The sequence below is a fragment of the Bipolaris victoriae genome (genome assembly GCF_000527765.1).
Source record: "Bipolaris victoriae FI3 unplaced genomic scaffold scaffold_58, whole genome shotgun sequence".
Classification (NCBI taxonomy): Eukaryota; Fungi; Ascomycota; class Dothideomycetes; order Pleosporales; family Pleosporaceae; genus Bipolaris; species Bipolaris victoriae.
This window is the reverse complement of record NW_014575334.1, coordinates 132,757-157,633: the sequence shown is the minus strand read 5'-3', so window position 1 is coordinate 157,633 and position 24,877 is coordinate 132,757. Positions and strand designations below refer to the sequence as shown.

General features: G+C 50.0%; 11 protein-coding genes across 11 annotated transcripts; 9 read left to right on the top strand and 2 right to left on the bottom strand.

Moving 5' to 3' along the window:
- Positions 1–130: 130 nt before the first annotated feature.
- Positions 131–709, bottom strand: COCVIDRAFT_27864 (hypothetical protein; the record flags this gene model as incomplete). Its single annotated transcript, XM_014699756.1, has 1 exon — positions 131–709. One exon carries the CDS (start codon positions 707–709, stop codon positions 131–133), a length of 579 nt encoding a protein of 192 aa, XP_014555242.1.
- Positions 710–1,170: 461 nt separating this feature from the next.
- On the top strand, positions 1,171–4,090 carry COCVIDRAFT_17224 (hypothetical protein; the record flags this gene model as incomplete). Its single annotated transcript, XM_014699701.1, has 2 exons — positions 1,171–2,555; positions 2,605–4,090. 2 exons carry the CDS (start codon positions 1,171–1,173, stop codon positions 4,088–4,090), a joined length of 2,871 nt encoding a protein of 956 aa, XP_014555187.1.
- Positions 4,091–4,498: 408 nt separating this feature from the next.
- COCVIDRAFT_17223 (hypothetical protein) lies at positions 4,499–7,353 on the top strand (the record flags this gene model as incomplete). The annotated part of the gene is made up of 3 exons (XM_014699700.1): positions 4,499–4,745; positions 4,823–7,262; positions 7,323–7,353. The coding sequence occupies 3 exons, from the start codon at positions 4,499–4,501 to the stop codon at positions 7,351–7,353; spliced, it is 2,718 nt and encodes a 905-aa protein (XP_014555186.1).
- Positions 7,354–8,860: 1,507 nt separating this feature from the next.
- COCVIDRAFT_39018 (hypothetical protein) lies at positions 8,861–9,124 on the top strand (the record flags this gene model as incomplete). Its single annotated transcript, XM_014699755.1, has 2 exons — positions 8,861–8,876; positions 8,934–9,124. The coding sequence occupies 2 exons, from the start codon at positions 8,861–8,863 to the stop codon at positions 9,122–9,124; spliced, it is 207 nt and encodes a 68-aa protein (XP_014555241.1).
- Positions 9,125–10,007: 883 nt separating this feature from the next.
- Positions 10,008–11,627, top strand: COCVIDRAFT_17222 (hypothetical protein; the record flags this gene model as incomplete). The annotated part of the gene is made up of 1 exon (XM_014699699.1): positions 10,008–11,627. One exon carries the CDS (start codon positions 10,008–10,010, stop codon positions 11,625–11,627), a length of 1,620 nt encoding a protein of 539 aa, XP_014555185.1.
- Positions 11,628–12,004: 377 nt separating this feature from the next.
- On the top strand, positions 12,005–12,738 carry COCVIDRAFT_102972 (hypothetical protein; the record flags this gene model as incomplete). Its single annotated transcript, XM_014699754.1, has 2 exons — positions 12,005–12,218; positions 12,281–12,738. 2 exons carry the CDS (start codon positions 12,005–12,007, stop codon positions 12,736–12,738), a joined length of 672 nt encoding a protein of 223 aa, XP_014555240.1.
- A 935-nt stretch (positions 12,739–13,673) lies between these two features.
- Positions 13,674–15,425, top strand: COCVIDRAFT_102886 (hypothetical protein; the record flags this gene model as incomplete). Its single annotated transcript, XM_014699753.1, has 1 exon — positions 13,674–15,425. The coding sequence occupies one exon, from the start codon at positions 13,674–13,676 to the stop codon at positions 15,423–15,425; it is 1,752 nt and encodes a 583-aa protein (XP_014555239.1).
- Positions 15,426–15,576: 151 nt separating this feature from the next.
- Positions 15,577–16,537, bottom strand: COCVIDRAFT_102984 (hypothetical protein; the record flags this gene model as incomplete). Its single annotated transcript, XM_014699752.1, has 2 exons — positions 15,577–15,989; positions 16,045–16,537. 2 exons carry the CDS (start codon positions 16,535–16,537, stop codon positions 15,577–15,579), a joined length of 906 nt encoding a protein of 301 aa, XP_014555238.1.
- A 682-nt stretch (positions 16,538–17,219) lies between these two features.
- On the top strand, positions 17,220–18,557 carry COCVIDRAFT_102860 (hypothetical protein; the record flags this gene model as incomplete). Its single annotated transcript, XM_014699751.1, has 1 exon — positions 17,220–18,557. One exon carries the CDS (start codon positions 17,220–17,222, stop codon positions 18,555–18,557), a length of 1,338 nt encoding a protein of 445 aa, XP_014555237.1.
- Positions 18,558–20,425: 1,868 nt separating this feature from the next.
- On the top strand, positions 20,426–22,534 carry COCVIDRAFT_102912 (hypothetical protein; the record flags this gene model as incomplete). The annotated part of the gene is made up of 1 exon (XM_014699750.1): positions 20,426–22,534. One exon carries the CDS (start codon positions 20,426–20,428, stop codon positions 22,532–22,534), a length of 2,109 nt encoding a protein of 702 aa, XP_014555236.1.
- A 1,062-nt stretch (positions 22,535–23,596) lies between these two features.
- COCVIDRAFT_102880 (hypothetical protein) lies at positions 23,597–24,271 on the top strand (the record flags this gene model as incomplete). The annotated part of the gene is made up of 1 exon (XM_014699749.1): positions 23,597–24,271. The coding sequence occupies one exon, from the start codon at positions 23,597–23,599 to the stop codon at positions 24,269–24,271; it is 675 nt and encodes a 224-aa protein (XP_014555235.1).
- Between the last annotated feature and the right edge of the window lie 606 nt (positions 24,272–24,877).

Below are 24,877 nucleotides of genomic sequence, written 5' to 3'. Positions count from 1 at the left end.
CATGCGCATCTGCTCTACAAATGACGGGACAGATTTGTAGGCTATCTCCTTCCACAACATATACGATTCACGAGTGTTTGCAAAATCAGTGTCTTTCCCCGGCAGCACCCTCGTCTTGCATCACCTAATCTCAGGCCGAATTTTTATCTATAACAACAATCAGTTCCCATGCACGCCCACCGACCGTACCGGCCTCTTGTTCTTGTACAGTCCAGTCGGCAAAACATGGTCTGTAGTCGTCCCAATCGGCTTTGGGTCCAGCCCATATTATCCTCTCCACCGCCCCTTGGCCGTACGCCGTCATATACTCCTGAATCAAGCCAACGCGTCTTGGATACACAAAGAGCCAGATCCGGGCTTGTTCCGCCAAGGGTTCAAGGAAGCGGGTGCCATTGACGAGGCGGTGGTGGGAAGAGGGAAGGTATTTGTTAGGGCCCGGCGCGACCTCAACACCGATGACATGAAAGGTATCGGGGCCAGTCATGAGATATGCTTCAAGAAGGCCAAAACCACTTCCTATCGAGAGTGTGATACATGGCGGCGGGGCGAGGAGGGTTTGGAGGTACGCGATGAGCTGGGGACTAAGGGCGAGGCAGCTACTAGAGTAGGCTGTCGGCGTAGCAACAAGTCGTGGAAGGGGGGGCAACACGGGCGCATTCAAGAGCACATTTGTATCTGTATAGATATCCGTATCCTTATCCGTATCCATATCTCGTGACGTGCGGTCGTGGTGTCGAATATTGACTGCTTCCTCAGACGACACAGTCAGTCCGAAGGCTGCTACGAACTGTATATAGAGACTGCATCGATGGGCGTACGTGCTGGATGGATTCAGTGGACGCTACATAAATCCCTGTAAAAGTCCGTGGTGTCTCCGTGTCTCCATTTCATCGATAGTGGAGGGGTTGAGATGAATGGGATGAGATGAGCGTGTGGGGGGAATGGAAAATGGCAGTTTCTTGGCGGTCGCGTGGTGGCAGGAGCTATGGAGCTATGACCCACGACGCCTGCACATGCATGCACGAGGCCCGCACCCCGCCCATCGTGGACCCATAGAGACCTCAACACCACCCCAGCCTCTCCACTTCGCGTCATTGCTGTGACTGCTCTGTTGCCGTTGCCTCGTCTGCGACTCAACGAGCCTATGCACACGGCTCCACCAGTGCAGCCATGGCCCGCTATAATCCCTTCTCCTTCACGCCCGCGCCCGTCATCTTCTTCACCACCGCCATCTACGTCGGTCTGTTAGCTGCTCTGCTCACCACCCATCTGACCGTCCCGGACTATCCCTCGCATCCTCCTCCAGGTATCAACCTTACCCAAGCCTGGGCAGACCTCCAGCACATCACCCGCTTCTTTCACCCGTACAATAGCCATGCTAATGATGACGTGCATCAATACCTTCTCTCGCGCATCCAGGCCATCATCGCCGAAAAGGATGTCCAGCCCGACCAGATTGAAGTGCTCAATGATTTAACCGCAAATGTCACGTTCTCGTCCGGTACCACTTCTGTTTATTTTGAAGGAACCAATCTGATCGTCGCCATCCGTGGCTCCCAGGACGATGAACCCTTCAACTCCACTGAGCGCAGACCAGACAATGGCGGGGTTCTTGTCAATGCACACTATGACTCTGTGAGCTCCGGCTACGGGGCGACTGACGATGGCGTCGGTGTTGTAACGGTACTCCAGCTCCTCTCGTACTTCACTGAATCCCGCAACTGGCCCAAACGGACGATACTTCTTTTGCTCAACAATGGCGAAGAAGACTACCTGAATGGTGCCAAGGCTTTCATGAGAAATCCCATATCCCAAGTCCCCCATACTTTTGTCAACTTGGAGGGTGTTGGTGCTGGTGGCCGAGCTGCCCTCTTTAGGAGCACCGATACTGAAGTAACGCGCTTCTATAGAAAGTCGAAATATCCTTATGGAACAGTTGTGAGTGGCGATGGCTTCAAAAAAGGCCTTGTTCGCAGTGAGACCGACTATCGCGTCTTCCATGGCGATCTTGGTCTCCGCGGGCTTGACATTGCTTTCCTGGAGCCCAGAGCACGGTACCATACAATCGAAGATTCGGCACGAGAAACATCCATAAAGTCGATTTGGCACATGTTGTCAGCAGCTTTGGCTTCGACTACCGGACTGGCCTCTGTAACTGGTACTCAGTTCAGTGGCCCGGAGACTGTCGACAATGGCAGAGTCAATGCAGGCACTGGCAGCGACGGCGTCTGGTTCGATCTTTTTGGCAAAGTCTTTGTTGTGTTCCGGCTACACACTTTGTTCGCGTTATGTGTCACTATGTTGGTAGTCGCGCCTCTTGTCCTCATTGGCCTTACTGTGGGACTTTCACGACTTGATAAGAATTACTTGTTTGCTCGCAAGGCATATGTCTACTCATCGGATGATGACCATCCAGTACACCTTTACGGCTGGCGAGGCTTCTTCCGATTCCCCATCATCTTCGTCGCTGCCACAGCCATCGTCGTCGCTCTGGCTTATCTCATCGTTCGATTCAATGCCATGATCATCTACAGCAGCCCCTATGCTGTCTGGAGGTAAGTCAACTGGAACGCCTGCCAGCACCATCGCTGACCCTAGTAACAGTATGATGCTCTCTGCTTGGTTCACAGTCGCCTGGTTCTTGTCCCGTGGCGCAGACGCCATGCGACCCTCTGCTCTTCTACGCATGTACGCATTGATATGGTTATTCATCGGGTCCTTCATCCTCCTTATCGTGGTCACCGTCTTCGTTAACAATTACCAACTTGCAGGCGGCTACCCGATGCTCTTCTACTTTGCCGCCGTATTCGTCGCCATCCTACTATCGTATCTAGAGCTCTTCTTCGCACCGACAAAGTCCGCGTACGCACGTCACATCGATCAAGTGAATCACTTGCGTCAGGATTCAGAATCCACCAGTCGCCCTGTCACGGGTAGTACCAGCGCATCACGCTCCGACGAGCGTGCGATACCAGATGATGACGCGACCGAAACTACATCTCTGTTGCGTGGCAATCGCCGCGGATTTGCAAGATACGGAACCAGGCGAGACTCCACCAGCGACGGAAGCGACGATCATGCACGGCGAATGGATCCCGGGACTGTTTATCCTGGGGAGCAGGAGTGGAGCGGCAAATTACCGAGCTGGATCTGGATCATCCAACTGCTGCTCTTGGCGCCCATTGTCATCATCTTAGTCGGACAGGTGGCTCTTCTTCTGACATCGGCTCTCTACCAGACGCCGTCAGATGGCAACTCATCACTGTTCATATACCTCGCTATTGCGTCGCTCAGCGTCCTGTTGCTGACGCCCATCGGCCCTTTCATTCACCGTTTCACTTACCATGTCCCGACCTTTCTATTCCTCGTCTGTGTTGGGACCGTCATTTACAATCTGGTGGCATTCCCCTTCAGCAGGGATCATCGCTTGAAGGTCTACTTTGTTCAGCGAGTCAACTGTGAGACAGGTGTCAATACCGTATCCCTGACTGGTGTGGATGGCTACGTGCAGCGCATTGTCAGCGAAATACCCAGTGCGCAAGGCACGCAGGTCAGTTGCATGACGCCTGACGTTGCGACACGTAAGGAGCTCAAGACATGCGAATGGCAGGGTCTACCGGCCAAAGTAGTCTCAGCCACAGCTACAGCCCGAACAACTCTATCGGACCATAAGCCTGCAACTGACAAATGGATCGATTACACGATTTTCAACAACAACAGCTCCAACTCAGCAACAATACGTGTCATCGGCCAAAACACGCGAGCATGCCGGATTCTGTTCGACTCCCCCGTTACCGACCTAGCCGTTGCTGGCGCCGTTTCAGATCCCCGCTTTAAGCCTGTTGGCGCAGCGGGATCCCGGGAAGTGCGCCTCTGGCATCGCGAATTCGGTCAGCCCTGGAACGTAAGCGTGAAATGGAACGCCGAAGAACAATCCAAGCTTTCTGGAAGGGTTATGTGTCTGTGGTCGGATGCCAACGCCGGTGACATCCCTGCTTTTGATGAGGTACAGCATTACCTCCCTGTATGGGCGATACCGTCGAAGATTAGCGACGGCTTGGTCGAGGGTTTCAAGCGGTTCGAATTTTGAGTATTAAGTACTCTGCTCTGGGTGCTGCTGCGGGGATCCCTGTCGCATTGTCCATCACTGATCTGAAGACACTGTGTTTGGATGCATCCCTCCAAGGTGTCGCGGGTCAACTGTTTTGTTATGCGCATCTTCTATGAACTCATTAACGCTCCATCTTATGTGTTCTCTTTACATTTCTGTCTTTTTTGTTGGCTAGATATTCCTCCATGATTAGGCGGCCTTCTCTCCCTATTCTTTCATCGCATTGCATCTTGGCCAGTTGTATACATAACAAATACCACGAATTTAACTCTAAACGCCTAAAATTGAACACGGCCCTGATCCTGGGTCGCTCTCAGCCCGGTTTACCAATCCAAACGGTTCTTTTCCAGCCTTATGCCCACCTGACCGGGTCTGGCTTGTACCAGTATGACAACAGTCTGCAAAGTGGCCCGAAGCCATGCACAATGCTACCCGCTGCTGATCGCCGCCGGGTCGGTACTCGTCATGCTTGCTGGCTTTCTTTTGTTTGGTGGCTGGACTACTTTATTGCCCACAGAGCCATTTCTTCCAAGATCTTCATCAACGCTGACATTTAACCCGAACTCTACGGCCACACCCCCCATCTGCATCGCGTGCGATCCTCTGGTATATGATCCACCAGCATCGAGGCCAGGTATGTACATAAGGTCAACTTGCTATTTCTGTGCATCGCTTGTATTTTTATTGACAGCACGCTAATCCTTAGTGTAGTCGACAAGCCGTTAACGGTTATAATCTACCGATTGATCGCCTCCACACGCAACGCACTTCAAGCAAACGCATCTAAATTAGGAGAAGGGCTTCTTTCTGGAGGGCGCCTTGGAGCACTTGACTTTGCTTTTGATCTGCCCTTTTGGACGGTGATCGTCGCGGTTCTGCTTACTGCGTCCATCTTACTCATCGAGGATTCGCCAAGTCCGTGGGCGAGTAGATATCAAACATCCCTCGTAAACGTTTTGCAATTTCTGGTCGTCCTTTTTTGCGCCAGCCACAAGTTTGAAGGCCGCCATTCACTGGTCTTAGTTTTTGTCATGGTTGCGTTTGACCTGTTTCAGCACGCGGTCGGCTGTACGCCGTTCGACGCTATCGTTGGCGGCGAATCACATCATTCACCCCAGCAAACATCGCCTTCTGAAACCCCAGATATCGAGACCCGCACAACATCTGCCAACGCAAGTGCCGCAATCACCGGAACCAGAAACCTCATACCCGCCTTAGCGCAAAGGTCAAGCACACCCGACACAAGCTTAATAACTTTTGACGCCAAAGATAGAGAAATTGTTCGATTGCAACGCTCCCTTACGGAATTAAAGACTGCCCACAAAGCCACCGAAACCCAGCTCCGCATTTCGAAGGAGGAACTCTTTAATGCGCGCGAGACGCTCAATGGGACATTTGCCGAATATGCCAACCTACGCGAGGAATTGAAGATCGTCAAGCAGAATCTAGGACGAGACCACCAAGCCATTGTATACCGCAAAGACATTGAACTCTTTGCACTTCGCAAGGGCAACGAGCAAAAGGACGCGTGTATCAAGGAGCGTGACGCCAGATTAGAAGAGATGGCTCGGCAACACAAGGCCACAATAGAGGTTAAGGACGCCCAGTTGAGGCTGATGAAGGAGCGAATCATCTCAATAGAACGACAGGCGGAACTGGGACATTCCGATGAAGCGGATGAAGGCGACCATGCGCTCGAGGTCCGATTGTTGCGAGTTCGGAAGGGTCGAGATTCGAAAGGCGGAGAGGAAGACAAGGACCTCATCATCGCCAAACTCCAAGAACAACTAGCTGCCATTGCGAAACCCAACGAGTATGTTGTCAATCATCAGGCCGAGTTATCAAGGGCGTGGGATGTGGCGAAGAAGACAAAGAAGGCTCTCAAGGAGGAGCGCGAAAGACATGTTCAAACACAGGAAAAGCTAGAGGAGGTGACTATCAAGCTTGCAGAAGCAGACTCACAATCTGAAAGCCGAGGGAGCCCTCTACCCGGTCGCTTGCCCACGATCAACGAGAACGATCACGACAAGAATGAGCTTGAAGCCATGTTCGATACCACCCAAGAAGAAAACCTTCGACTTTATGCGGAAGTGACGGCCCTTGAAAAGCGGCTAGCCGATGCAAACGCACGAATGTTTGCTGCCGTACGAGAATCTGAAGCGTTCCGAGAGCAGTACAAATCGGAGCAACCCGTCAATGAAGATACGAAGACTGTGCGCCCAAGTCTGGTCCACCACGTACATTTCCAACGCATGGAAGATCAATTGGACGAACTTCGACGCACGCTCAAGATCAAAGAAGAAGAAGCGAAGAAGTTCAGGAAAACCATCGCGGACAAGGACCAGCACATCAAGGAGATACAAGGAGAGCTAGATGCTGCCGCTAGCTTCCACACTCAAGACCAAGATGAGATTGAGCGTCTGAAGCAGTCCATCGCTGAGCTCCAAGCTACCAAATACCAACTCATGCTTGACCGTGAGCGACTTGTAACGCATCGTCCACGCCAACGGGTGCTGTCTGCGGAGCGCACTGAACGCACATCCGCCCGCTCTAGTGGCGCAACCCTGATTCAGGAAATGAGCCCGCCATCAACAACACCCTCAGAAGAAAATACCTCTACCCCAGTACCCCAAGAAGTCGAAGTCCAAGAACGTGAGGGAAGCATTCAACAGACACCAGTGCGACATGTCCGGGGCAAGCGTTCGGTAAAAAGCATCAACACCCGCTGGAACCTGATGTCGCAAGACCTGCCACCCCCTGAGCTCCGAGCCGCAAAAGGCACACGCAGTAAAAGCGCAAGCTTCAAAGACGTAATGCAAAAAATGGTAGGATCCAAAACCCAAGACTCGGTCATCCGTCGTGTCCTCGTCCCAAAAGACAAGAACGCTACCCCCCGCCCTTCAACTTCTGCTTCCATCAAACCGTCGAAGCCCATTGAACGGTCTTCGACAACTCCACCCGCTACCTCGCCCGTTCCTCAGAACTTGGGCGTTGCCGCCAAGCCAAAACGAGCAAGTCTGACACAGCAACAACGGTACTACGCCGCGCACGATGCGACGATTATGGAAATCCCAGCCGCGTCGGTAAGGCCGTATACCGCGAACGAGGCTGAAGGTCAGAGGCCGAAGAGTAGGTATAGTTGGGGTGCTACGTAAGTTTCCCGTATCCTATCGGATCCCATGCGAGCTTTGTTTTACTAACGGTTCGGTAGAAGGAAATTGAAGCGACGGTCGCTTATGTGATTGGGGTGATGCATTGCATGAATATTCGATTGCTGTTTTTTTTTGGCTTTTTTTGTGATGACGGTTTCATACGTGGGTTTGCTGATATAAAGGGGTTATGAGGTTATGGGCTCTTTCACGTTACATGATTGGTCTTTTTCTGACTGTTGGGTAAGGGATGTTGGGGGGGGGGTGAGGGCGTAATATTAGACTGGGCTGGATGGAAAAGGGTATTTATGTGCATGTTTTTCCTTCGTCGATCCTTGCATTAGGGGGTTGCGGTTGATTGGGGGTCTGAGGCTAGGGTGGTATTCGCGTTATAGACTTAACTTGGCGGATATGGTTAGGTTGCGCGGAATTTATTCCCACCGCGGTTTTTGTACCCTGGCAAGAGTGAGATGACATGCTGTCAATACAATCCGCATATCCTCAATCCTCTTTTTTGATCTTGGCACTCTACGTGCATGATAGGAGAGTAGCTCGATGTCCGATACTAGTGGCTACAATACTCAGATGACAAGAGGATTGCTTGGTGCATCACAAGGTCTGTTCCTGTTCGTTGCCACTAAGCGGACATATATCATTAAGTCCACAAGAAAACATATCGAATTGTCTGATTCGCTTTGATCCTTAGCACAGGATGAGTCGGGTAAAGACATTGTAGCCTAGAAAGGTATGCTTGTATGTCAGTGTGAATGTGTGCCGCTGAGATTAGCCTGTAACAAATTGTATCAGACACATCGGATAGCACGGAATTATCATAATTTAAGCGGCGGTGTGTGAGAAGGATACAGCCAGTGTTGTAGGACTTGGCAGGGCTTCACGTTATCAAGAGATTGGTCCAGCGCATTCCGATAAGGCGATGACGTTGGCCGGAACAACTCGAGACGTCTGACATGTGAATGATAAGTCACAAGTCCAGCCCACAATCCCCACCGATGGCATGCGGCCAGTGTTCCAACAAGAGAGCAAAACTTCATCTTCCATCTGTCCGGACCAGTAGGGGCTTCTCGTAGACGAGAAAAGGAGTCATTGTTGACCCGCACCGGCCAACAGATACCGTAGAATAATTTTCTAGCAAGAAAAACACAGTTTGGCCGATTGTCAAGTCTGGGCTATGACGAGGCTCAACATGGGCCCTGAAAATCTCAGCCGCGCTAGCGGCTAACAGTGGGGCTTTGACCGCGTTATCGTCACCCCACTAGGCGGATGAGGCGAGGGTGGCGCGTCGTCTGAAGGTCATTCGACGCCCATTCTCGAAACATAGGCCGGGACAAGTCGGGATGTGGATTGTCTTGTTACGATTTCTGCTCGCCAAGTTGATGATTTCATACAGCTGGAAGCAGTGCGATGTAATGATGAAGGACTTGGCCACGGAGGGGGTTTAATACATAAGAGGTGGAAAGCCTGCTCACTCTGGAAAGCATCATTCCAATCCACACTTTACTTCAAACAACAACTTCATATACACGCTCTACTCAACACGGTCATATCGATCTACAACGCTACTTTTATTACTACTCTCAAAATGAACGCCTTCAGAGGTATGTCCACCTTGCCTCCACCCCACAAATTGGACTCTATGCTAACTATGTAACCAGACTCTGTATCTTCCACTCCAGCCGCCGCATCGGGCGTACCGACTCCAGCTTCAGCCACCTCTCCCACTTCTACCCGCGACACTCTGCACGCTGTCTCGGCCACTCTGGGCCTTACATCTCAAGGACTGGATCTCTGCCCTCACTGCTTCCGCGAGCTGTCTCATTGCAACGAGAGGTTCTCTTTCGTCTAATCGCACGAAGAACCCGATTTTGGCACGCTGGACGTCTAAACTTTCGTTCGGCACTGTACTATACCACGAGAACCCTTTTCTCCGCCATGGCGATCAAGTTATTGGCATAAAGGGGCTACGAGTCTTTTTGTTGTTTGGGTTCCCTACTTTCTTTCTGGAACGGCGATGCATAATGGGAAAGCAAAACATGGGTGGCGTTTGATGGTGGGCTGATAAACTGGCAGTCCGGCATTTTCATACCCCACGTTTTGGTCGGATTGGCGTCGGTAACACGTGTATTTCTGCATCGCATCTCAATTGGGATTTAAGATCTCGGCAATCTACTCCGTTTTTCTTTCAAGTTTACGCATTTGCAGCGACTATTGATCGATGATGTTCTTATAGGCACGATACACTAAACTGATAGGAAGCAGCGTATGACAAAACTTAATCAGTACGGCATCAACGATTAAGAAAGACACAGCGACACATCTGTTTTCAAACAAGACTTGCCCTGGTAGCTCTGGACCTTTTTCTATCTGGACTCTGATGGGCGAATACGCTCGCCGCGGAGATGTTAGGGTGGCAATTCAATATCCCTACGTCACGAAGGATTTCCACAACGAACAGTTCCACACAGGCGTCTATTGAACAGCTACACTTATACAACAAATACATATCCAATCCGTCGTACAGTATCTGCTCTTTGACCTCGATGCGTGATGTACTGTCCTATCTGCCTCATGCAAAGAGTCGGTGTGGGGAACGGACATGCACCACGTAGATCCCGCCGATAACCGGAGAGAATTCCCGCCGTTGGCCTAGTAGCACCTGCTCTATCCAACTCAAGAACTTTTCCCAACCATCTCGTCTCTCCTCCAACCAGTTTGGCCAAACTCCCAATATGACCGCGACACAGGAGCCGAGCAATGCCTCGGCCGCAGGAGAGACGACGCCTCTTTTGCAACGCGAGGAGACCAAAGAAAGCGACAGCGGCAAGAAACACGGTGTCTCGGTTTTATTCCGCGCGCTGCTTTGTGCATTCCTCGTGTCGTTGACCTTTGGCATTACCCAAGTCCCCATCCTCTATGCCTTTCGCATGATGACCTGCGATGCATACTACGAGCATCACACCCCCGACCCCAATGCCGACGACATATGCGCAAGACGCGAGATTGAGGCTGGAGCAGCGCGATCGTTTGCGCTGCTCGCCTCCTCCACTACGATATTCGGGCTTGTTAATCTGCTGGTTGCAGGCTGGACGATTAAAAGATTAGGCGTGAAGCTTGCTCTCATTATCCAGATCTTCTGGCCTGCTGTTCGCTTGCTTGTTCAGAACATTGGCATCATGCACGGCAGCAGCGCTGGCATCATGATTGTTCAGGCCTCGCAAATCATCACAGTCGTTGGAGGCCCCAATGGCTATGTTCTCTGTCTCAACTCCCTAGTCGCTGACGTGGTTGGGCACGAGGCTCGTACGGGTGCCCTGGGCCGTCTCCAGGGTTGCATGTACTTTGGGAGCGCCATTGGCTTCCTTATCGGCGGCGTCGTAGGCGGCTATTTTGGTATCCTTGCCCCGTTCCGTATGACATTGGCATTGTTCTTGCTCTGCTGTGCCTATGTAGCAGTATCCCTGCCGGCCATGGGCCCGCCCCAAGAACCCAAAGACGCGACGCCTCGTCGAACCACGGGCATTGCGCGGTTCTTTGGACCCCTCCGAATCTTTGCGCCACAGAAATGGGAACTCCCCAACGGCCAAACTCGCATCCAAACCGGAGCATTGACACTCGGAATTGGTGTTTTCCTAGGTATCCTCGCGACAGGCTACATTCCGGTGCTGCTCCAGATGTATGTAACTGCTGAATTCAGCTTCGGCACCAAAGAGAATGGAGCCTTGATCTTTCTATACTCGTCGCTAAGGGGCGGCTTCTTGTCCCTAGTATTTCCTCGCATTATCGCCGCGGGACAGAAACGGCTCGGTGATGTCAGCAACCAAAAGGTGACAGAGGTGGAAGAAAGAGAACCGCTAATCCAGGTCCAAATTATACCACCAACACCTGCCGTTACCGAGATCGTCGATCCTCTGGAGAATGAGGAGCCACCCAATCCTGAACCGACCAACAAACAAGAGACATATACATTTGACTTGTTCTACGCGCGCTTCAGCCTCCTGCTCGATGGCATACTGACAGGCCTCGCCATGTTCGTGTCTCAAGGATGGCAAATGTATCTTGTTGCTGTACTTCTGCCATTTTCGGCAGGAACAGGCGCTGCATCAAAGGGAACAATCCTTCAAATGCTTCCGGAAAGTGATCGCGTGGACGCCTTGAGTGGCATCACGCTCGTGGAGAATATTGCGCGACTTTCCACAACTGCCGTCTTTGGGCTGGCTTTTGCAGCACTCGCAGAAATTGGGAAGAGCTATCTCACGTTTGTCTGCAATGCTGCCGTTGCGTTTCTTGGATTTCTCGTTTTGCTCTTCTCGCGCTTCCCGCCAAAGGGCAGCCGTCGTGTAGAATGTTGATCGAGATACCTGTCGCAGTTGTACTTTGCGCCTACTCCAATAATGCAAATGCTCTTCAACATATCCAACGTTAACCAATTGATGTTCATTTCTGACGCGAATCTGATACTGCGCCGCATAATCCTCATCGCGCTCTTTAGGCCTCCAGCCACATGACGTACGCTAACAACATGTAAGTATGGACGAGGCTTGCCGAGCTTTTGTGGCTTGCACCCGCAACGGGAACATGGCCCGCGATGCCTTGTTATCTGGTTATCTCAAGATCAGGTTTAATGCCAGGAGCCCCCAATCCCTAACTGTACTTTAGGCTCCCATCTCCCATTACTTCGCCTTCGTTCTGGGATGCTGAGGCGTCATTGATTAACAGCAACAACAACATGTTTGCCATCGTGCCCAAACATTTCGTCGCACTGCTCCTCGCTAGGGTAGTAGGCGCAGACTACAATCTCACTTACTTGGACGTATTCTGGATTGCAGTCCCGACAATCACATTGGTGTCATCCAACAGCATAGCGACAACTTATACGTACCAATGTGACGCAACAACTACCACTACCACCCCTACTCCGACCTCAACCTCGTGCACTGGCCGTACGCACCAAACTTCACTTTGATTATCCGTTCTCACAACTCTGACACTAAAAGCATATTAGCACCGCCACAAACTTGGGTCATTCCGAGCGATTACACAGAACTCCCAGCCGACACTCCGACACACCCGGGTCCCTGCATCCCATTTACCATGTTCCAAGGCCCAGAAACTTATGGTTACCGCATTACAGACAAGAAAAAAGGCTACATCACTCTCGATGGCGATTGCAGCTGGACAGGCGTATTCACAGACGCACCTATCACGTGCGATGCCCAAGTAACCATCACAGAACAGACCCATACGTACTCAAGTGGCACACCAACAGTGTTTCAGCAGGATGACTTGAGGAGTCTGACGTGGGGTGGGGGGTTTGGATATGCTGTTGCGACTGTGGTGGAGAAGACGGGGGCGGCGGGTACGCCAAGTGAAGGAGGTGGAGGTCGTGTGGCACTTTCGGTGGGGGTTGTGATAATGGCCGGGGGTGCGTTTGTGGTTGGAGCGGTTGCTTGGACGCTTTGAAGCGTGGGAAGAGAGAGGATATACATAGTTAGTGAAATTTGTGCTGACGTCACATGATATACGCATACCAGAGGTTGACGGGTAATTTACAAATCACATAAGTACTCCTCGTTTGGTACTACACAACAGCGAGACTAGAAGCTTTTTGCGTGGCATTTATTTCATCTCCACTATCTTTCTAGGCTCAGATACTGACTATCAGCCTCATACTCAATATCCAAGACTGAATCAAAACACTGAAGGTTATGTTCGATAAGCAAAGTAGCACATCCCTAGTTCCGCCTTAGGATACAGCTAGTCAGCCTGTTCATCATACGCTTAGATTCATTTTTGCATGAATATCGTATTCCCGAGCAGTAAAGCCTTCAGTTACTACTTGACTTATTTTTGGCTCGAATTTCAATCGGAATAAACTTTGAACATCGACTGACAACAAGCAGGTCTGTCGTGCACGGGCTCTGCCATGGTACCGGGGCTTGGTAGGTAGATTCTATTATTGCCATACATCGCTATCAATTTATAATGATAGCCCATTGCCATCGACATGAGAGCAAAAGGGATCAGGAAAGGTCATTTTTCACGATGCGACGAAGAAACTGGGCTAAGTTAGTCGTCATGCGCAAATGAGGATGCTGCTGCATTTTTCATCCAACAGGCTGACGTGATCTGAGATTGGGAGATTTGCAGAATGGCCAGCTTGCTAGGAGAGACGATAGAATAGTCAAAGGGTCGGGGTTATGTGAGGTTGGGCCAGTACACAAGTCGGCGAAGGTTGCTGACTTCGGCGACTCTGCGGACGACACCAAGGCGGCTAGCGCAGGGCCATGCCACGAATGCTTCCCTCTGGCTCTTTCGGCGTCTTCGTTTTACGTTGCACTCTCAATCACGACATTTCGCTTCAGATACATAGCTCACAACCATAGGCTACGCTCCATATGCCCTCCCCGGCGCCCACACCACACGCCCGGCCAGCCCCACTCGCTTGTTTGGAGTGCCGTCGCTCCCATCTCAAGTGCGATGGCGGTAGACCCACATGCGAGCGCTGCAAGACTCGCAACTATGCTTGTACCTACAAGCGTTCCGGACGTGGGCGGCGACGTGGTGTTACGCGCTTGACGCCACCAGTTGATGAGCAGCAGCCTGTCGTGGCTGAACAGCCGCCCTACTCTTCATCCACAACACCACATCTTTTCCTCACTGCCAATGCGCCCACACTCAATGAGGCGCCCCCACGCTTCCAACCGCCATCTCTCGGTACCGGGAGTCCATCGGACCCGCTACTACTGCAAAGCGGGTCGCCCCCAGCCTGGTCCGATGATGAGCATCTGGTCGACCTCTACTATCTGAATTTCCACGCAGCCCATCCAATCCTCCTCCCAAGACACCTCTACTGGGAGCAGGCCTACCCTCAATCCCTCAAGGCAGTCGTTCACTACATCGGCAGCTGCTTTTCCTCATCAGCTCCAAGAACCGAGCTGCGTCAACGCGCTACGCGAGAACTTGGCGATGGGTGCCAGCCTACCCCCGAGACTGTGCAAGCAAAACTACTCTACTCAATAGCTCTCTTCGCCCAGAATGCCGCAGAGGAAGGCCAAATCCTGCTCGATTCCGCTATCCAAAATGCTTTGACCCTTGGCATGCACAATCGCGACTTTGCCGCAATGTATGCTGCGGGTTCAACAACCCTTGAAGAAAGTATGCGACGGACTTGGTACGAACTCTACGTTGTTGATGGCTGCGTTGCCGCATTGCAGCGCAAGTCAACTTTCGAGACCAACATGGCCAACGCAGATGTACTTTTACCATGCGAAAACTTCGTCTATGAGGGCGGAATGTGCTTCGTCCCGCCGACGCTAGCCGAGTTCCACAACAATGTCTTTGCAGAAGAAGAAAAGGTCTTCTCTTCTTTTTGCTATCGCATCGAAGCAACCCGTCTTCTCGGGCGAGTTTTGACAATTGCCGGAACACATGGCGTTCATAGGGACCTCGTTCAAGCAGTCGATAATTCCCTGGCTGCTTTCATCCACCATCTCCCACGTACTAAGAGTGAGAACCAAATCGCCAACACTTTTGGTGAGCTGGACGAGCTCATGTTTCAGGCACATACCATCATTCAGTGGGGAATCATTCTTTTGCACTATCCAAGAGGTGATCTCGTTACTCCCAATTCCCTCACACAAAATGTACCTGGCGCCGACTGCACAAAGCTCCTTTGCCCTTGCAATCGCCAACACGTACACTCAGTCAAAGCCGTCGAAGCTTCCAGAGCCATATCAATGCTAGCCGCCCTTCAAGCTCCTGCCCAGAAGCACAGCCCCCTTTTCGTGTATCCTCTTTCTCTGGCTACGGCAGTCCAGTTATCCATCAGTGCAGTGCATGCAAGGACTGTCGGGAATTGCATAGAACAACATTCTGATCGAGTAAAGTTACTGCTCGGTGTATGCAAGACATTGGGTCGACATTGGCCAGTGGCTGACAGCGTAATGTGCACACTGAAAAAGGTGGCAAGCGCAGTATTTCAAGCTCCATGCCACATGCCCTCGATTCCTCCGCACCATGTACATTCACCAGAAAACAATGTAACATCTCTTGCAAACATGCCGGTTGAAAGAAGTCAATTTGACGACATCGATTTACGCAACCTGTATGATCTCATGGGCATAGACAATTGCTCTGTGGACACGTAGTGCAGCTCCAGGATTACAAGAATTGGTAGTAATCTCACTATTAACGCATGAAACATATCGCCGAGCCATATTAGGACGAAAACGCCATTATAGAACTTTCAGGCCACTCGTTGAATGCTGCTCTATTCCTACATCCCTGGACAAAATGATACTACCATGCGTCGCATCGCATCTGGATCGGCAGAGACACCAAACGCTCGCCACCAGGTGTTGGCCGAGGTAGCCTTCCAGCTCGGATATTGACCTGCAACGAAGGGTCCAGCAGCTTTGGCGCAGCCAACCCCGCATCTCGCTCCCTTCTCAATGTGAGGAAGTCCTCCTCTGCTATGTCGATAGAAACATGTTTGTTTCTCTCCCGATGATCGCCAACCGTCATCCAAGGAACGGCTTCGCATCGCGCAGGACATGCCGGGTAGTCATGACCAGTCCAGATTTTGAAGTCTTCCGGTAGACTAAGCAATTTCTTTGCCGACGTGTACAGGTCCTTCGCACTGCCCCCGGGAAAGTCACACCGCGCTGTACCAATATCTGCATGGAAGATGGAATCGCCACAGAAGACGTTGTCTGCTCATCGATCAGCATGAATGTTCTCAAACCAGTTCCCCATCCGTCTACTTACTGGAGATTCGGTATCCCAAGTGGTCGGGAGTGTGTCCTGGAAGATGCATTACGTCTACTGTCAATTGCCCTACTGCAAACGACTCGTCATCCTCGAAAAGATGGTCAAACGCGTTTTCGTACTCGTCGGTTGAAATTCCGTATTTGGCAGCGAAAAACTTTTGAACTTGATGGATACGCTTCCCAATGCAAATCGGCGGCCTGGTCCCTTGTATTTGCAAAAGTCGGCTTTGAAGGTAAGAGGCAGCTGTGAGATGATCGGCATGTGCATGCGTCTCAAGAATCCTCTCAACTTGATACCCCTGGCGAAATACGATGGCAAGTAAATTGTCGGCCGTCGATGTGCTAACGGTTCTGGAGTTTGCGTCGTAGTCTAGGACAGCGTCGATGATGACGGCTTTGTTCGTAGACGGGTCGGCAACTATGTATTGCCATGTGCCTGTTTTCTCTTCGAAGCAACTGTGAATAGTAGGCTCATGAGAAGCTGCAGTCATGTCGTTGTAAATGGCTTGCTCTCCAGGTTTTGAGAATAGAAAGAATTGCTCTGTTGGAGTGGCTACGACGGACATGTTTCGAATCGTCGAAGTGACGGGCTTCGTCTTGCTGATTGAACAATTTGTTGCGAAAGGATGTTTGGAAAGAGCCTGTTGATGCAATAGGCGACAGTTGTGAGGTACAGCCCGGTGCTTGGGTATGCAATGTAATCGGTTCGAGAGCGGGCTGGTGAATAGAGTCTTGTTGTAGAATCGCAAAGTTTTCATCACTTGGATTGATTTCGGTTAGCAGATTGCGTATGATTTAGATGAGTCTTCTCAAAAACGTTTGGAGATGTCCCGTCTTATGAGCCTCAAGATGCCTCGATGATTGACCTTGAAGCAGGGTTCGGCGTTCCGCTCCCAAGTATAGACGCCGACCACCCGTGTTAGTCGCCGAAACAGGGTCTACATCGTTACGTACCTGGCTCGTGCCATCGCGCATTCATCTGCTGATTCAAACTTGACACGAAATAATAACAACTCGAAGCTGCTGAAAAATATGAACTCCCTGCTAACTTCTCCGTTCGATTATTCCTTTCCCTCGACGACTCTAAACCATCTAACATCACTTTCACGTGGTAGCATTCATTTCTTGGAACCAATAGTACAAAAATCTAAAAGTGCGCAGTAATTGATTGCAATGTATTGTTTACGAAGATCCAGAGGTTGGGAACCTCTCAGCAAAAGCGCATTTATTCGAAATCTTGCGACCGTTTCTCCCGCAGCCCCTGCAGCCAGGAACCACAAAATCGTCGTTGTTGGAAACGGCTCTGCTGGTGTTGCAGTCAGTCACCAGCTATTGCGAAAAGGCAGATTTTTAAAAGACGACATTGCAGTCATTGATCCGGCGAAATGGCATCATTACCAGCCTGGTTGGACACTTGTTGGCGGAGGCTTGAAAGACAAAAAAGCTCTCAGGACACTAATGAATGGCTTAGTGGAAGGGAAACTGAAATTCTACAACAAGAGCGTTGCGTCGTTCAGCCCGAAAAACAATTTATTGACACTAGAAAGTGGCGATATGATCCATTACGACCATCTTGTGGTTGCACCAGGCATCAAGATTGACTATGGCAGTGTCAACGGGTTGTCCGAAGCACTAAGCAACCCAAACAGTCCAGTCGCATCCATCTACAGCTACGATTACTGCGACAAGGTCTTTCAAAACATCCAAAGATTAAAATCAGGCTCTGCAATCTTCACCCAACCAGCCGGTGTGATCAAGTGCGCCGGCGCACCACAAAAGATCATGTGGCTCGCACTAGACAACTGGAGACGATCCGGCCTATACCAAAACGACCCCAAAAAATCCGCAATAAACGTCACTTTTGCGACCGGTCTCCCCAGCATGTTCGGTGTCCCAAAATACAGTGCCAAACTCGATGCTTTGCGCAAAGAACGCGGCGTCGAAGGCCTATTCGAACACGACCTCATCTCCATCTCCGGCAACACCGCAACATTCGCTCGTCCAAACGGCCAGGCCAACCTTCACCTCCCCTTCTCCTTCCTGCACGTCGCTCCGAAAAACGTCCCCCACGAGTTTGTCAAAGCGAGTCCGTTGAGCAACGAAACCGGATACGTAGATGTAGACCCGCACTCCCTCCGCCACAAAAAATACCCAAACATCTGGTCCCTTGGCGACGCCGCAAACCTGCCCACCTCCAAGACCGTCGCAGCGATAACATCGCAAGCTGTCGTCCTCACCCAGAATGTATTACTCAGTTTAGACGGCAAAGACCCAAGCGAAGAATACGACGGATACACATCGTGTCCGCTGCTGACGGGCGACAAAAAAGTGCTCTTAGCGGAATTCAGGTACGGGGGTGTGCCTAAGGAGACGTTCAATACTTGGTTTGGCATCGATCAAGCGGTGCCAAGACGCGCGTTTTATCATCTTAAGAAGGACTTTTTTCCGTGGGTATACGATCGGTTTCATGTCAAGGGACGGTGGGGTGGGCCAAAGGGGTGGATATGGTAGGTTGAGAGTGAGGAAGATGAAAGGCGATGTTGGAGCTTATTTTTTGCTTATAGTTTTAAGTGTAGCGTACGTTACGATAGATATCGATATATAGTTCATGCCTTTGGCCTATATACGAAGGTGAACTTGGTATACTCTATTATAGAACGCAATAATAAAACCATGCCTGAAGTGATTAGTAGCCTAGGTCGTACGATTGAACAAGAGTTTAGTACTACTGTCACATTTGTAAAAGCCGACGATGAACGAGCCTATGTATTCGTTCTATCTGACGGCCCTATTTACTAGAAGGCTACACGGGAATGATGTGTCACGAAATCAACTATCGAAACTAAGCTAATCGCGCATCGTCTGCAGGAACAGAAATGCTATGACGCTGGAGACTTATCAAAAATATCGAATTCGATCCCGAAAATGAGCAGGTACTATACTGCGATTACCAACAAAGAATACGACTGATCACAGCAGCTACGCCGCGGCTTAAGACATCGCTTAGGGTAGGGTGGCAAAGAGCGATGTCATTACTCTGCTTACGGCGACGAATTTGAGCACTATCGATATAGAGCCTTGAACGCATCCATTTGAGTGCATTGATTATAATACTAGTGACTGGACAGAAAATGATGAGCTAGAATTTCTCCAGAACACAAAACTCGGACTCGAAACCTATATTCAGCAAATGCCTACCTACCTGGCTAAACATTAGATTGGGGCACACGATGCCAAAGCGCGGGCACAAATCTATTCATTTGCTTTATCTAATAAGGCGATGCGCGATACTCATAGCCGTAGGTTGATACAATGTAACAAAAAGACTCAGAGATAATGCACATGGTGCGCGTTCTGGTGTGGTGGGAAGTGGGCAAGGTCAACGTTGTTATTTTTGGGAGCGGCGGTCGCCGCATCAGCAGCTACCGGAGGGGGGCTGACGATAGCGGCAGGGTTTGCACTTACTGGATGTTTAGTACTCGCAACGTTTACATATAGGGAATGTATCCAGAAGTGCATGGATTAAGGAACAGAGCTATTAAGAGTAACTGGCCTGTACTAGCACGTCCAACACTACGTACGCACTTCTTTGTCGGAGGTGAACACACTGAGCTTGACTTTGTACGATAGTATTGTCATATTTAATAAGTCTTCAATCACGTAGTGAAGAAGATGTACTTCAGCTTTAGCTGTGTATCATGGTTAGTCCCAGAGGAGTTTTTGTACATAAAGAAACACAATCTGATTAGCTCTAAGAAGCTCTGCGCTACTTCGTAGCGTACTGTGATGATATCGCGGCTCAGCTCCACCAGACCACCACGTAACTCAAAAAGGTACAGTACACTGCATAGCAGTATCTAGAGCTGAATAGTATATACGTATGACAGTGCGGTCAAGTAACGATTAGCACATATCATGCTAATATATCGAGTATATGTATCCAGCTACTGGAACAACAAGATAAGCTGCGCGCTAGGCCGGATTTGACGCACTCATTACAGACTTGATGCGGGGTAAGGAGCAATCCTCTGCTAAGACATTAGCTACCACTCTATTTTCGTGTCCATTTCTCACAATATAACTTAGCGGCAAGTATGACAAGCAATGCGTACTGGAGTCTTCGCAGGAAGTCTTCGCGCCGCAGATATGACGGGTCCACTCACACGTATCCGCCATTGTCTCCAGGACGGAGTTGTGAGATTTGCCTCCATCTTGAAAGGCTGTTTATGGAGGGTGACGTCAAGAAAGTGTTCCTAGCAGATGATGTATATGGGAGGAAATGCGCAGATCACGACCCATTGTTACACTGGATCAGAACAGATTATGAGAACCGTCAGGCCCTTAAATATCAGGCGAGAAGAATTCAAAGACATTACCACATGGACGGCCTTGTCCTACGTAGGAATGCCAATGGCATCCCTTGGGTGGGAGTTCTCGACTACAAAGGCCGTCAACGTAGAAGCTACCAGCTTCTTCTTCTTCAATCAAGCAATCATCCCACCCCCACAATCGATGTGCAAACATCCGCAATCTGGAGCGCAATCGATTCAGGGTGGGTCGATTTCAGTGTGGCGAAAAGATGGCTAGAAAAGTGTATTACGCAACACACTTTCGGATGTCAAAGTTCCTCTAACATAAGACACGTGTCTCCAGCTTGGCTGATCGACACTACGAGCCACTGCTTAGTGTCTGGAGAAGGTATCACCGACTTTGTAGCTTTGAGCTACCGATGGGGTCCATCAACACATCGATTCATGAACTCTGTTATCTTCAAGGAGCTAACAATCTCCGGTGGGCTTACCAAACACAGTGGACTTATAACACCCACTGTCAATGACGCCATGCAAGCTGTTCGCGCAATAGGCGAACGATATCTCTGGGTTGATGCACTATGTCTGGCGCCGGATGATGACCGCAAGTTGTCCGAGCAACTACAACTCATGGGCTCGATATATTCCTCTGCAAAGCTTACTATCATTGCGCTTGACGGTGACGCAATGGCCGGATTACCAGGCACCGGGGTGCTGCCGCGAAACTTACAGAACACTTTCGACTGGAAAGATAGTACCAAGATCTTGGCAAGGCATCTGCCCAGTTTATCAGCTTTGGAAGTTGACGCTTCAGAATACTTCCAGCGCGGATGGACATTTCAGGAATACAACCTATCTCGAAGACGACTCATTTTTGCCAATCAGCAAATTCATTGGCGATGTTCCTGTGCTCTTTGGCATGAGGACTGTCCAGATCTGGAAGATAATGACAGGTCGTTATTGGTCACAAAAACTCCCAACATCGAAGCCGGATGGCCGGACTTGCGCGAATTGAGAAATCTGATTACAGAGTATAATAATCGAGAATTCTCATTTGAAGAAGATGCCTTTCCGGGTATCACTGGCCTACTCGCGCACATTGGGGACGCCTTCAAAGCCGGGTTCTTGTTTGGACTCCCAAAACAGAATTTTGATGCAGCGTTGATGTGGGGTTGTTCCCTTGGGAGAGACAGCCTCAATGGAGCCCACTTCGACGGTGTTCGACGGAGGATTTCGTCTGGTAGAACCGGTTCTGTTTTACCAAATGCAGTTCTGCCATCGTGGTCATGGATCGGCTGGAAAGGCTATCCTATCGACATCTTTCGAGGAGAGACACAATATCTGATTAATGAATTATCCATTGGGGAATCAGAAACTGGGTATATCGGCTCATTTAAAGGAGATATCACTGTTCCAATAACGCAGTGGTTCAGTCAGAAAAGCCCCGATGCGAGTGACAAGGATATCGTCACGCCATGCTTGGAAAGTGATACCATTATTTCATCGGCTACAGTCACTGATTTCGACTCTGATGTTTGGAGACGTATCAGATACGTACCAAGCGAGCATGGGGCTGACAGTGGGAGGACCATTCTCTTGCCTTGGAGAGTTAGTGGTGAATATGTTTACGAACACATCCATTTCCCAGGGGTATTTCGTTGGTTTCCACTGCCATACTGCAGTCCAAAAGCAACAATTGAATCACAAAACACGCTCGAGCACCCTTACATCTCATGCAAAACGGAACGAGTATGGCTTGCAGCTGTTACGTCATATAGATTTCGACTCCCCATCCCGTTCGATGCACATCTGGATTTATATGACAAGCTTGGAAGAATTTGCGGCTGGCTCCAGCTACCGAACGACGACGAGGATTCTGGCTTCGAGGGCGCTGAACTTCCTGGAGATATAGATTCGCACATTGTTCCTTCAGCTACAAAAGGAATAATATTGAATCAGTTTCCAGCAGATGAAGATCTCATTGAGCTCGTCGCAATTTGCCTTCGCAAATCTCCTAAAATTGATTATGAAACAAAAACCGTCAATTATGATGATTCCTATGGAGTATTGTGGGTCAAATGGGTTGATGGTGTCGCATATAGATATGGATGTGGACACGTAAGAAAGGATATGTGGCATGAGCAGAATCCCCAGACTGTAGACTTAGTACTAGGTTAATGTATGTAAGTAAATAGCTCGCTCTGGCCTTCTAAGATACATCTTTGTCAGAGAAATTTATTGATTTACTAAAACGAAGTACAGCAGACAACAATCGGCTCTAACTCTATCTATCTACACTATGATGCCGCGCCTAGCGATACCTTCCAGGTCAACCAGGACAACTTACTCTGCCTGCAAAGCGTCCCGACCGAATTATACCATCACTGGAGCGGCATATCAAGAAGGCGGCTGGCAAGGTGCAATCTGTAGGAACCCTAGAACGCTAAAGACTCGTCCTAATTATTGCTCACAATCTGTAAGTTATTACCCTTTTCCATATCACCTAGTATTAATTTAGCTATAAAAATAGGTTACGTGTACTGGATTCCAAGGCATAAACACGTAATATGATGACAATTAAACAAAAGAACGACAGACAAAGCTGAAGAAAGGCAACGATAAGTTTTAATCGTGTTACTGTTACGATACTCTGAACTAGAGGCTGGCCCTCAGGGATCCTTCGGGCACTCCTTGGAATAGTACAGGCACGGTCACGTGTATAGAGTATATAGTCTCATCCGAACCTAAGGTGACTCCTTAAGGATTCGTCTCAATTCAGTCTAAATGATATCTTTTGTGGCTATCTGCAAAACGCCTCACAGTTAGCTGAGTTATATCACCTCTTAGCTAGCAAAGTTCGTAGATAGTATACTTATAAATATGCAATATTTATCACTCTATAGATCTTGAGGTACTGGTTTAGATATAGTATCTAGGGGTAAATAAACTAACAAGATTTACTTAGTTAGCCTAAGCTTTTTTTTTGCGAGGCGTGTGAAACCTGACTCTCTATTTCTAAGTACGTTGGTATTATCGCGCCGATTAAACAGCATTGCCCCGCGAATCCAATTGCAGCGGGCCCTTGTCAAGGATACGTACTCGTCTTATCGATAACGCCCCATACTTACCTGCCATCTCCGCACTGCGCCGCCGGTAAGACTCGGAACGCAACACACATAAACAACGACAACCACAAGCCCGCTTTCTGTTCTATCACCAATAATCAACCAACAAGGAACCATGGCAGACAACAAAGCCTGGCCCCCCGCAAACGGTCTAACCACCAAAGTCGTCCCGCGCGAAAAAGCAATCGTCGAACTGGCCTACTCAACCCCCGTGAACGCGCCCGCACACCTCGTCTTCGATACCCTTCTCCGCACCGCAAACTACCCCGCGTGGAACACATGGATACCAAGCGTCCGCATAATATCCCAACCTCCTCCCCGCAACACCACAGAAGAAGAAGAAGACTCGTCGCGCATGCGTGTAGGCACTGAAATGGAATTTAACGTCGTAATGGACGCCTCAAAACCAGATTCCATCACGCACTCACAACTCAAAGTCTCGGATATCTCAACGCCCGATGCGCCGTCTTCGTATCTTTCGGCGGAGGAACTGGCGGATCCGAGTTTCACGGCTGATCTGAGTAAGGTGTATCGGGTTGCGTGGATGAGTAATGGGGGGATGATGGGGTTTGCGCCGGTGATTGAGCGGGTTCACGAGGTTATTGTTACGGGGGAGGATACGTGTGAGGTGCGGAATTGGGAGTTGATGGGGGGCATGACGGCGAGGCTAGTGAAGATGTTTGTGTTGGAGACGTTGCAGGGGAAGGTGAGGCTTTGGCTGGATGATCTGAAGACGTATTGTGAGAAGGTTAGTGCGGAGGGGAAGGCGGGTGCTCAGCCTGGGAACTGAAACTTGGATGTGGTAGTTTGTACTACATTGTGCATGTGGAGTTGAGGGGCTTGATATCAGATTTGTTTTCTTCATCACATGCAGCCTCGTCTCGAGTCTGGCATGTCGGCAACTGGGATAATGGATGCCGATCCCCAGCGGGTCTCGCCGTTATTCTCTCCGATCCAAGATAAACCCTGCACGCTGGTGACATCACCGTCCTATCGCCATTGCCGACAAGGAAACAACATGCGCATGGGGAATTCAATGCGTAATGATGCAGCAGGTTGGCCGTTACTACGTCCCTAGAACAATTGCATAGCATTGTTTGCCTGGTAGAAAACAAAGGCTCACGTCGTTGTCAAGCACCTCAAAGCTACGTACGAAGCTTTCGCCAACCCCAAGCTTCGCGTCTCTTGTCCTTACCGGCCGGATTACCCAATCCGGTAATTGCGCATGTCCCTTTCAAACCATACTTGCAAAATTTCAAAGGAAAAAGCAGAGCTAACGGATGCAACCCAGTCACACGATCGGGCGCAAGCGCAGGGCCATGCGGGTGGGCATCGTAGCATCGCTGTGATCCAGTCAGCATGCGCGATGGTGCGGTTGGGGCCCCATGGGAGTGGA